Genomic DNA, 12,795 nt, shown 5'->3' with positions numbered 1-12,795 from the left:
ATTGTGATATTCTAATGTATAGGTGAATATTCTCAGTTTACAACAGCAGTCTATTCATCATAGGCCTACTCTCTCAATAGCTCGGGCTCCGTCTATTTGCACTTGTATACAGAACAGCGTATCTCTTCATATTCAGGTCAATTAACTTTGCGCTTACCTGATCATCTCAGCATATTAAATCAAGTTACAACAGGTACTGGGTAGATGACAAGTCAACATTGAAGCAAACCAACGCTGATCAGATTATCATTTTCCTAACACAAAAAGAGTACTGCAACTTCACTCCATACTCTCAAAAAGAACAGATTTTCAAGGTATCTTCGCGTCGCAATGCAGCATGTTGATACCTTGTAGATTAGTCATTTTTGTCAAGCAAGCAACACTGTTGCGCGATGGAGTATAAATTAAACTAAAGGTAAAATGAAACTTAAATCATTTGATTGGAATGTGCAAGGAAACATCTGTAAAATAAATATTCGGAAGATCCATCTTAATAATGATCTTGCGTACAAAAAAATGGTATTGCCCATACGCAGAGTTTTGCCTGGAGGCGGTCCACCGAGCCACCGTGACTTCACGACCACTGTCAATCTCAAAGACACCGACTTCTTATTTTGAGGGCAAAAGATTGTTTGGGCGCGGGTGGGATTAATATTCACCACCGTTGCTACAAATTAATCCTAGGGGAGACACTGACATGGCATGGCATGGCATTATCAAGACAAAGGAGTATCAAATAGCAAGGTTACGCCCTTTTGCTAATCAGTTTTTCGGCATGGACCTGGCTGGCACTAATTCAAACGTGTGACTCACTCCTGATAATTACATTAGATCAGATTACACTTAAGAGAGAGAGAGAGAGAGTTTTAGAAAATGTCTGCTTGCCATACGCACCGGTAGCTCGGCTCCGTCTTTGACGGAGTGTACGGAGGAGGACTGTGAGATCACGGAGTTCTGTGACAGGGTGCGCTTGCGCAGGGAGGCCTCTTCCTGTTGCTCCTCTTCTTCCTCCTGCTTCAGCAGGGAGGTGAAGTCCACGCCAGAGTGCTGCAGCTCAGTGTAGGTGCCCCTCGCCACCATGTGACCCTGGTGAGCAGTGGTGGAAAAAGTATTCAACCACAGTACTTGAGTCAAAGTATAGATACTCAAATATTGAAATATTACTATATTACTCGTCTTCGCTGCAGAGCAACAACTACATGTGAAAGTTGCTCAGTCAACTACATGTGAAAGTTGCTCAGTCAAATTATTATTCAGTCAAAGTATTCAAAGAGAACGAAATACCAAAAAAAACAATAATAGTGACAAGCTCACAGCACGGCGCATTGCGACGCGTTATGAGCTTGTACTGTAGATCGGCTAATTTCAAGTTCAAGTGGTTAATTCATAATTTACTTTTTCCGCTTCCTAGAAATGTAGTGGAATCAAAACTCAAGTAAAGTACAAATACTCAAAGAATTTACTTAAAGGAATAGTTCACCCGCAAAAATATTTTTCTATCGATTACTCACCCCATGGAGACTTGAATTCATGGTGAGTAATCCATAGGAAAAAAAATTGGGGGCGAACTATCCCTTTAAGTAACGCACGCAAACCCATGCGCAGAGGGAGCAACAAATTTAGGTATGCATCATGAAAACACCCTTGCACGTTCATCAGCACCCTGTCTTCTTCAAGTAAACCAGCAGACACCCTGCATAAATGGAGTGCATTTGTGTTTACACAGTGCTCTGAACATCTGAGTTCTGAATGGTCTGACTCATACTGTGAGATTTTAAAATGTTTTTATAATCACTCGGTTGGCCAAGATTCTAAACACAAATAGCAGTAAATAAGCTACATGTTTGAGGTCTGTAACGTATACCGTGCTTACGTGTTTGTGCATGGACACTGAGTCTACATATAAATAATGCCCAGAAGGGCTCCTAATGCTAGCAATGTCAATATCATCACAGCACTGAAGTGTAACGCTGGACTCACACCAGCGGTGGTATGCCGCTTCCACGTAGTGATACAGCAACGAGGTTCAGTGCATTGTCTATGGTGAGGAATGAGCACCGCTTTCACTGCTCACCAGGAATCGGAGCTAGTAAAAGCTGTGCAGAAAATTTGAATAAAGGTCAACTTTTGTTGCTCTGCCACGAAGACAAAGCAGCAGTCAACTAGAAGTATGCTGTGGTTTTAAATAGGTGTGGACTAGGCATTCAAATGAAGGTGACGAGGGTGTTTCAGGTGTTTTGTTCATACATAACCATTTAGCGGGGGAAAAGGCAGAACATTTTTGCCACTGCAGTGCAATGTTTTGAGCTTGTGCTTGTCATCAAATATAACCAAGATCAAGTTTCTTCCAAATGTATGTTGACCCCCAAGGAGATACATCATGGAATGTTAAAAGCGTCTGCATCATTTTGTTTAAGTAAATAAGTGTGGCTCCTGTGGGACATTTTGTCCATCAACTGGGACACCAACCTCCTTAAGAACCACAATCTGATTGGCCATCTGCAGGTACTGCAACTGGTGGGTGACCAAGATGCGGGGCTTGTTCTTCAGAATGCCACAAATACATCTTGACACACACACACACACACACACACACACACACACACACACACACACACACACACACACACACACACACACACACACACACACACACACACACACACACACACACACACACACACAGTGTAAACATGGAAACTTGGAGGCGGGAACACAGAAAAGTGTATGTGTGCATTGCATAAGTCACTGCAAAACACGCCTAATTTATACTCTGTCGTACAGCGCTGTCCTGCGCCGAATACAGGAGATCTACAAGCCCACAACGCTTGTAGATCTGCCATTTTCACCATAGGAGTATAAATCAGAATACATTCCTAACTATGAACCAACAGCCTCGCAAACAAAACCCAATAAATCACTTAACCATTCCTGATCTCTGCTGTTCTATGGTAGCACATGGAAGGTTGTTACGCAAGAGGAAGACTGGGGCCTGTTTTTCATTGTCTGTCTGACAGTGGCAGTGCCACTCCCCTTCCTGACTTCTTCCCAACAGGGCTGCATTTGAATTGACTCATAGCTCCCCTTCCTTTCACTGGAACCTGGTGTTTGATCTTGCATGTAACATAGTGGGGTGGTGGCGGCAGTCATTGTCTTTAGCCAAACAAGTTTTTCCTTTTACAAGCAATATTGCCAAAATAATTAATACAAATCAAGTCATGAGCCAGGATCACATTTATTGCCTACAAAAAAATTGCTAAGGGAGTATTCTAGACGGACAGATTTTGTCCAATCTGTATGGTAGAGTATGTTAATACAATATAACTTATACAACAGGGGTGGTTGTCTTTCTTTTCCCTGCTCTTCTATTGAGACATTTTAAATCGTGTCAAAGGTCATGTCTCACCTAGACACAGGATCTGACACGAATTTTGACCTGATGGTCAAGATTCAATTTATCCCCTGAGCAAGCAGGCAGACTCTATTAGCTCAATGGAAAAATGTCAGCACTTGCGCAGGAAACTGGGTTCAAATCCGGGGTAGAAGAGGAAAGTTACATAGCGCTAAGGATACAATCATCATCGTCAAAAGAAAATAGTTATTGATCTCTGAGCTAGAGCTGGGTGATATATTAATATTAATATTGATGTCTTATTGTGAGGTATCATCTGGTATGTTGGTCATATTTTTTGTGATATACTAGATTAATTGTTGTCTTTTCCTGGTCTTAGAGTGATACAATTTTGGGAACTTATTGGACTGTGTAATTATATTCATCCTAGTCGATGAGAGAACATTGTCACATTATCCATATTGAGGTATTCAGTAAAAAAATATTGCGATATTTTATTTAAATGCACTCAGCCCTGCTCTGAGGCACAAAGTCACACAGAGATACTCCACAGGGCCTTTTCTACTTTGAAGCATACTTCCAAGGGACAGTGAAACTAACAAGATTGTCCAGGCTTTCACTGTTGGGTGTATGATTTTGAGAAATACTAGCTGTGGTGTACAGTCAAATCCTTTGCGGTGCACAGTCAATTCCTTTGTGTTGCACAGAATAACTGTGGTGTAGAGCAGGGGTCTTCAACAGGGGGTCCGGGACCCCTAGGGGGTCCTCAGAGTTACTACAGGGGGTCCGCCAAATCTTTGTGTGATAGGATTATTTTTTTTACCTTAACCACTTCAACCCTCGTATCCCTTTTCTGAGGAGAACTTTAGCCAAAAATAGCCGATCTACAAGCTCACAACGCCTCGCGCTGCGAGGCGTTGTGAGCTTGTAGATCGGCTATTTTTGGCAAAGAGGTGTTTGGTGTAGAGGGAAAAAAGAGCTGACCAAGTCAAAAAAATAACATAGCAGCTGTACCCTGCCTCAAAGATCTGTTGAAAAGTCAGACAATAGATAAACACCTAATGTAGGTGAAGTGACAAACATGACATTACATTATTTTATAAACTGGTTCAGTCACATTTCATAGGTTAAAACAGGTTAATCAGTGTGTAGTGCGCACACATTATTTACTTCCCTGGAAACTTAAGGTTTCTGTGTATCCTATAGGTTAAAACAGGTTAATCAGTGTGTAGTGCGCACACATTATTTACTTCCCTGGAAACTTAAGGTTTCTGTGTATCCTGCACTGACCTGGTTACTGAGGGATTCTGGAGGCCATGGATTAAGCAGACTGAATAGTTGAGTGATTGGAAAGTCAGGGAGAGTAAACAGCGCATGCACAGTGACAATTCTGCCCACCCCCGAGGTGGCGAATAGCATTCTGGCATGCTAAAAGGTGAGAAACTGTGTTCCAAGGGACACAGACAGAAAAACTGGACACATGTTTTAGGTTGTTGTATTTCTCTTTCTGAAACGCATTCACTCACAACAGTGCTGCTATGATTTCATTTGGGGATGGTAGTTAACCACTCTCAACCTGGCATCCATATTTTAGGCATTTCATTATAGTCTAAAACTTTCAAAAAAATTCAAAAATATTCAACACATTCTTAAGAGTACCAGAACCCAGAGGGAGGTTGAAGTGACTTAAGCCCCCACTGGACCAAGACTCTGAACCTCAACCTCACTCTGGATGAGCATGAGTCAGGTAAATGTATCATGTGACATAGTTAGAACTTACTGTTCAAACAAGTGTCTCCCAACCTCCGCATCCACAGCACTCAGAGGATCATCCAGAAGATAAATATCAGCATCCTGGTACACAGCTCTGAAGACATATTATAACATAATGCAAAATTACACACACTTTTACACTCGATTCACTCCTGATGGGAAATAGTAAACTAATGGACATGTTTGTGTCAATATCTATTAACTTGACACAGGTTTCCAGAGTTATTCCCTGATAAATTATAGTTCAAGAATGTCATTGTCACTGAAATTCTTGTACAAGTGAACTGTCACTGTTGAGCCTCCTCAACAGTACAAATACATATAAATATAAAACTGCATCTGCACAACCATAGATTTGCAAGGCAGTAGTCCTCAGGCACCTCTCTGGCAAATACGAGATGTAAAAGGGTGCTTATTACAAGTCGGAAGTTCAAATTTGACAGATTTGTCAATTAAATCAACTAATTGATTAGTCCATGTCATCAACTATTATTGTCGAAGGATCCCATTAGTCAAGGACAGTCCTACACCATACCACTCTGTATCTGTGTACGATGCTTAACCATCATACTTCTTGTCAGATCTGATGCAGGTCCACAGTTAGCAGGCTTTTTACCTGGCCAGGTTGACTCGAGCTTTCTGTCCCCCACTCAGGGTGGCTCCTCTGTCTCCGATCACTGTCAGGTCTCCATCTGGAAGCAGCTCCATGTCCTGGAGATACAATGACTCAGTGACCAGCCCCAAAGTTTCTTTGTTTAGCTAGATCAGATTACATTGTCCTTCCTTTGGGATGGCAAACCTAACCTAGACCAAACTTAATTGATGGTGACTTAGCATTCCACAACCTCATTCAGTACTACTGGGCTTGCAATATCCAGAAGCTGAAGGGTTCCCTGTCTGTATCCCCTGCATTAGCCCCTGTGAATAACAATCACCTATTGCAGCCACACTCTAATGATGCTTTTTTTAATTCTTTTTTTAACCTGGTTAGTGATCTTCACAGTAGTGGATCTTTTTCATCCTTTGATGAACTATCATTTGCCCCTCCCTTTTTTCAGATTATATATTTTGTCCACAAACTAATTCCCACGTACTACGTAAATGCTAGGTTGGCAAAGTTTTACTCCAACATACTGTAAGTTTGATTTTCAGATTCTAACTGGCTGCTGTTTTTAAGTCTAAAAAAATAACGGTTCAGTCGCTCCACACAAAATATTTGAATCGTATCAGAAGGCTTTCCATCTGACAAAATATCCTAACCCTCTTACAGTAATTTTTGGAATTCCAATACACTTACTGCTCTGCAAAGGATACTGGACTTACTGGCTGTAGAAATATAACTTCTCAGGGAATTCAACAAGCACCCTCTCTTAAAGGGAGGATGAAATAATTTCTATGTTTGAAGGTTTCTCAAGGACTGACAAAACTACCAACATAATATTTTTGCATTTTCTTTTAGTATCATTTTAAATGAGAAGTAAAGAAGTGACCAGCCCCTAACAGCCCCCGACCTAACATTAAGAAATAATGAAAAGTGTCTCTCACCCTCTTGAGTGCACAGGCCTTGATGACCTTCTCATACTTCTGGGGGTTCAGCTCTTTGCCAAACAGGATGTTGCTGCGGATGGTTCCGGGGAAAACCCAGGGCTGCTGGGAGGCGTAGGTCAACTGACCATTGACCTTCAGCATCCCTTTGTCGTGCGGCAGCTCTCCCAGGATGGAGCTCAGCAGGGAGGACTGGGGTTTGCAGGTAGGCAAGGGGAGAGTTGGGAGTTAAGAAGAGATATGTGATATGGGAGAAGGTCTCTCTGATGTTCATCATCACATACGCTTGTAATGTAATGAATCTGTGATCAATGCAAGTTCAGGAGTGGAGACCACCCTCTATTTAACATGGACACTCCCCGTTCGCAATCACCTTATCAACAACACCTGCCTTCCCTTATCAGAGCCAAACCTCGTTGCAATCACCACTGTGATGGAGCAGAGACGACCGACTGCTCCTCGAGTAGAGCAACGATGGCCGTCAGCTCCTCAGACTACACCCCCACTCTGAGTCTCGCCCTACCATGGGTTACTCATCCCAATTCACATTCAATCTCATTTAATTCAATACATTGTTTTAAAACTCAAATAGAGGTGTGGTCTCTTACTCGTGAATGTACATTTGAGCACTGAACATCCGTTTCTTGCCCTCTCATTCCATAATACAAATCAGCCAATATTGTGAGGGAGAATTTAAAAAGCGAGCGACCACTGACCTTTCCTGCACCCACTGGCCCAATCACAGCCAGGAGCTGCTGTGACTTTACGGAGAGGGAGATGTTCTGCAGAGATGGAGAGTCCAGGCTCTGCACGGGTATGGGTAGGAGGTGGAAACAGTAAAGCATGATTTATACGCTGTCGTACGATGGTGCAGCTTGCTGAAAATAGCCCATCTACAAGCTCACAACGCATTACATCGTGATACGTTGATGTATTGTCAGCATGTAGCTCAGCTATTTTTGGCAAACGACACTGGTGTAACATTTGATGGGACATAATAAACCACACAGGATCACACACAACTTTACAAGAAGGACAGGTCAATGATTCACCACACATACTGCAGCATGACAAAGCAAGATACAGCAATGACTGGAATGCATGCAGGTATCAAAGTCCAACAATATCAAAAGGGTACAGGCCAATAGATGTCCAGTTGGCTTGTGCAGAAATATGTGGGTGCAGATGTGGATAACACCTAATGGCTATTTTCTCCAGAGAGAGTGAAATTGTCAGACCTTGTCCCAGTAGCAGATCAGATCTTGGATCTCAACAGACACCTCCTTCTTCTCCTCCTCTGATGGCAGTGAATCGCTGATTTTCTTAATCTCATCCAGCATCAAGAAAGCCTATTAAAGTAGAGAATAGTATAGTGAAGACTGGTGACTGGAGTAATGTGGACTAGTGCAGAGTAGAATACAATGTGCATAGTGTAGTGTAAAGCCAAATTTATACTTTGTCATATGACAGCGTCACTCACCGAAAATAACTGATTTAATAAACTTAAATGTTGTAAACATCGTAGTAATGAAAATCCGATTGAAAAACAAAACAAGATGAGCTGTGATTGGCATACTGTAGCAGTGTCAGATTAGTAGATTGGTCTACTTTTGTGGAGACATACTGTATACGGTAGATGGCCTACTTTTGTGTGGACGCATGCATGCATGCAGTACATACAGACCAACCCTGTTCTAGACGGCTCGCCCCTATTCCGCCACACCATAAAGATGCTGAGGTGTTACATTAGCTAGTTGCAGATTTACAGAATAGTTATTGTATTGTGTTAACTATTACAACACATTCTTTACAACTGATCATGAAATGACAATGAGTGTATTTCAGATGGAGTCATGTGCCGACTGCCTGAGCGGGGTGAGTGCAGGGTGATAATGTTTCACACTGGCATCCACAACATGCATCATAACACCTTGTCTAAAATTAAACTGAACATAGAGACACCACCTGGGCCTCTGGGAGTTGTCGTGTGCTGCTGGTGTAGGATCCCCTGTCTAACCTCAGGAGAGACAGAGACAGAGCCAGGCCAGGCTTTTTCCATGTGTTCCCTCCTGTCTCTATCATCTCACTGCACTGTTTGATAAGCATTGAAAAGGCATACATAACAGCAAAAAAAAAAGTATTAATGGAATAATTTTGCCTCAAGTCTGCGGCAAACTACGGCCAGACTAACAAAGACAGGAGGTTATTTTAGGCAGGAATTATACAGGAACAAGTGTGACCACATATTTCCTGTTCATCTGCCTTTCACAAATGAGGAAACATAATACATTTGCTAATACTTGTTTTTTTCTGCATTTATAGTGGCACATTCATTTTGCCAGGTAATCAAGGCCAAAACCTCACTGAATAGAGACGCATCATTTACCTGGCTTTCTGAAGTTGCTACGTTTTACTTGCACCATAATAAACTATGAATAGGACTATCCATTCATGACATGATCTTATAAAAAACCTGTGACCGAGTTCTGATAATACAGATACTGTTTACTCTTCAAAAAGTGCATTAATGCAGTAGCTTACTATTTCCCTTCAGGTTTGTAGTTACAGTAGTGTCCACCCCGTCCCTGGAAACACACATGACTGTCTGACCTAGAATTATATCCTTCCTGTATCTCGTTTTCACCTCCATCTCAGTAACGAAAATATAAAGAATACTGGACAGTTTTTCTAAGTAAAAAGGGCATTTGAATGCATATGATATGAAACACGAGCCAAGCCAGAGCTTGGAAGAGACATAAAGCGCCCTGTTAACTATGAAGTCTCCAGTTAGTTCCTTGATGGCATAACGTTTGAAATGGTCTGCCTTGTTGTTGAGATGCGCCACTTTAAAAAGGTGGCATTCACTGAGGATATTTTTCAGTATGAGTGGGCACGTTCTAGCAGTTCACAATGAAAAAAAGAATAAATAACCTAGCTTTAATAGTGAATCACATTCACTGCATGCCTTGCTGACATCACTGTAGATTACCCTGGGAGTGTGCAACTCCTGGACAGTCAGGTGTCTTTCAAGGCACAAACTGCAGTGATCCCTCACTCCTGTAGGTTTGCACTTTACAATATCCGGACGATCAAAACTCCCATGTCCCCCCCTGTACTCCTTATTTCTTTATCTGTACTTGTTGACTTTCTAAATGCAGGCTAGTTACTGTAAGTCATTGATTTATATACTTGTAGTGTAGATTTATGTAGTTTACAGATACTAAGTATCTTATTAAGATAGTATGTTATTTAGACAGACGTTTTTATGACCACCTAGTGTTCATGTTGCTTACTCCCACCATGCACTTTGCTTTTAGTAGGGGGAATTAAGGTAAAACAAAATCAACTTGTTATGCAGTGGATAGAAGCACCAGATTTGGTACACACATTCTTAAGGGTGCATCTCACCATGGAGATGGAAGGGGTGCTAAAAATATTGGACCCATTAAATGCTTTTTAAAAGGGAAAATCCCAAAAAGTCACCAGAAATTACGATTCCTAAAAGGTGATATAATTGTGACATTTTGTCTGATTTAGCCAATTATAGCTTTTACATTCATAGTAAATGGACTAATAATGAATGATTTGGCCAAACCCACCCATGAAAAATGTCTTAAATAAGTTTTAAACAACTTTAAACACCAAACATAGAATGAGATGATGTTCCACAATGGCATACATAGAATGAGATGATGTTCCACAGTGGCAAACATAATTGTTTTAAAAAACGTTTGCAAGACCGTCACCTATTGAATGATTATCTATAGATAATATATTGTTAAAATGTTCATATGACCAGAGATCAAGCCCTCTATTAGGGCACAACTCGCTAGGGTTTTAATGCCCCCAACACATTTCTCGTTGTGGATAGAAGGTAGGATGTACTATTGGGAATGTTTAGAAATATAACATTGCAAACAAGACACTGGACTGAACCTAGACTGACCCTTGGGGAGGGAAGTATGTGGGGGGAGGGGCTTAACTAATTCATAGAGGTGGTATATCAAAACAGTGCTCAGTGACTGAATTATATATTTTGTGCAAGAAAAAAAAAGTTGTCACAGTCACCCTTATGTTTGTTTCCCATTGCCACCAAATGAATTTGAGCTACCATAACTTTTACAATTTACAGATGCCTGTAGTTGCTGGAAGTCAATCACATTGTCCTTTGGGGCATTAAGATCACCCAAGTGACATTTGTGCTAAATTTCATGCTTTTGAGATTGTGTCTTTTGAGGCAATTGCCAATAGTGCAGGTGGCCATTTTGTAATTCTTCACTAACTCACTTTGTTAATAACTCACTTCCTGTTTAAGATTAATATTATTTTCGGTACCCCTTCTAGGATGTCTAAAGGCCAGACTGCACCAATGCAAATCCAAAATTCATGCTTCCATCCACCGTGTAACAGATTTTCACATAATTCCCGCTACTATTTGGATAAATTGGCTAAATTCCTAAATTCCTGAATTGAATATCGAACCGCACAAACCTGTCCTCATGCATGCTCCACAGTGTGATCAGTCAACTTTCATTTGTGTTAGATAATCCTGTTAGAGCTTCAAAGCAATGGTATTCACAAGATGTTTTCAAACTGGGTTGAGAAACAAGTTGACGTCTTGAACTTCCACTGGGGGAAAGAAAAACTGCAGCGCCTTGTGGAAATTGTTGTGCACACACAATATTAGAAAATCTATTATCTAATGGTTAGCTTTTCAGCTGATGTTTTGTTTGTTTTTGCTATTCTCAGTTTTGCCAAATGCATTTTTGCAATCTCATCTGCACAATTTACTTGTTTCTAATCAGTAACTGTTTTTTTATTTTATTTTGTTTAAAGCATTTCATTGCACTATTATTCCGGGATGCAAATAGGTAAAAAAAAAGTGAGAACACTGTGTGGATAGAAGCTTCTCTGGGCGAATATTCTGAAAGATATTCGTTTTACATACTAATTTCTAATTACTGTTTAGTATTTGCATCTGCCTGAAAACTAATTCTAACAGCCATTATCAGGGTTTTTCCTGGTTCAGAATGCGCCTTTGGGGTCATGCCTACACATAACAGTATGCATGACTGCCTTGTTTGTTAACTTATTTGACAGAAATCCATGCAGGAGGCTCTTAATCAAGCAACAACGTGACACGCAAACTATTTTCAAGTGAAGTTGAGAAGAGGAGAAGAGGAGGCAGGGCTGTGTGTGCGTGTGAGCATGCGTGCAGCAGCAGTAGGTCACTGTACACCAAAACAAATCATTGAATCGTATTGAAATTCCGAATGTCAAAAGAACATCTTAGTCAGGCACAAGTTAACTTTCTCAAAACGGCACATTTCACTGAAAGGTGAGGAGTTAATAATCTTTGAGGAGTTAATAATCTGTTAAGACCTGGAACGCATCTGTGTATATCTGCTATTCAAAAATAGCAGATATACATATCTGCTATTTTTGAAAAATCTTGAAAATGTTTTTTTTAATTTAATTTCAAAAAACTGTTTTAAAAAAAACATTTTTAGGAATCGCCTCAGGTCTTAAAGGGCTAATCACTTTATTTCTACGCATTGTCTCCCTCCATGCAAGTAAATAACTTAAATGAAGCACTAATTTGCATATTCCACAGGGTCAACTCAACGGCTTGCCACCCCCATACCTTGATCCTGCGGATGCTGACGCGGGATTCGGACAGCTTCTCGATGGCGGCGGGGAAGAAGAGGGTGACGGTGAGGCGCACGGCGGAGTACAGGCCCACGGCCACAAAGACGCGGCTGGCCGAGATGGTGTTCCCCAGAAGCACGTAGACGGTGAAGGTGACGAAGACAATAACCTTGCTGGCTGCGAAAAAGGAGGACATGTTGAGGCCTCGCAGGTAGGAACTCTTCATGACCATGGAGATTTCCTTCCTGAGGAGATAAGGAGGAGGAGGATGTTGGAAGTTAGGTTGCCAGGTGAAACGAATATAATTTACATGTAAACGTCATGTTTTTGTCCATTTCAGTGATTGTTGGCTGGTTTGGTTTCACACTTTTTACGACACCATTAACCCATTAAGACCGGGAAAGCAGCTGTCATTTTAGATTTTAACCACTTTAACCATTATCTTATAATTTGGCTATTCAAAATTAGCAGATATA

The 12,795-nt window shown here is 41.1% G+C and overlaps 1 protein-coding gene across 1 annotated transcript in view; it reads right to left on the bottom strand.

The window, feature by feature from the left end:
- Positions 1–12,795, bottom strand: part of LOC311053302 (ATP-binding cassette sub-family C member 4-like) — a 41,886-nt gene that overhangs the window by 17,364 nt on the left and 11,727 nt on the right. Inside the window, exons 8-15 of the mRNA XM_084068763.1 lie at positions 12,315–12,564; positions 7,909–8,019; positions 7,387–7,476; positions 6,671–6,862; positions 5,742–5,836; positions 5,133–5,219; positions 2,470–2,566; positions 895–1,086 (exon numbers count right to left, since the gene is read on the bottom strand). Of these exons, the coding sequence (XP_083924889.1) occupies positions 895–1,086; positions 2,470–2,566; positions 5,133–5,219; positions 5,742–5,836; positions 6,671–6,862; positions 7,387–7,476; positions 7,909–8,019; positions 12,315–12,564 (1,114 nt within the window). The remainder of the gene's footprint in view (positions 1–894; positions 1,087–2,469; positions 2,567–5,132; positions 5,220–5,741; positions 5,837–6,670; positions 6,863–7,386; positions 7,477–7,908; positions 8,020–12,314; positions 12,565–12,795) is intronic.

This window comes from Gymnoscopelus microlampas (assembly GCF_963454915.1).
Source record: "Gymnoscopelus microlampas genome assembly, chromosome: 1".
NCBI lineage: Eukaryota > Metazoa > Chordata > Actinopteri > Myctophiformes > Myctophidae > Gymnoscopelus > Gymnoscopelus microlampas.
Note: the sequence above shows the minus strand (reverse complement) of the source record. Positions and strands in the feature narration are given on the sequence as shown.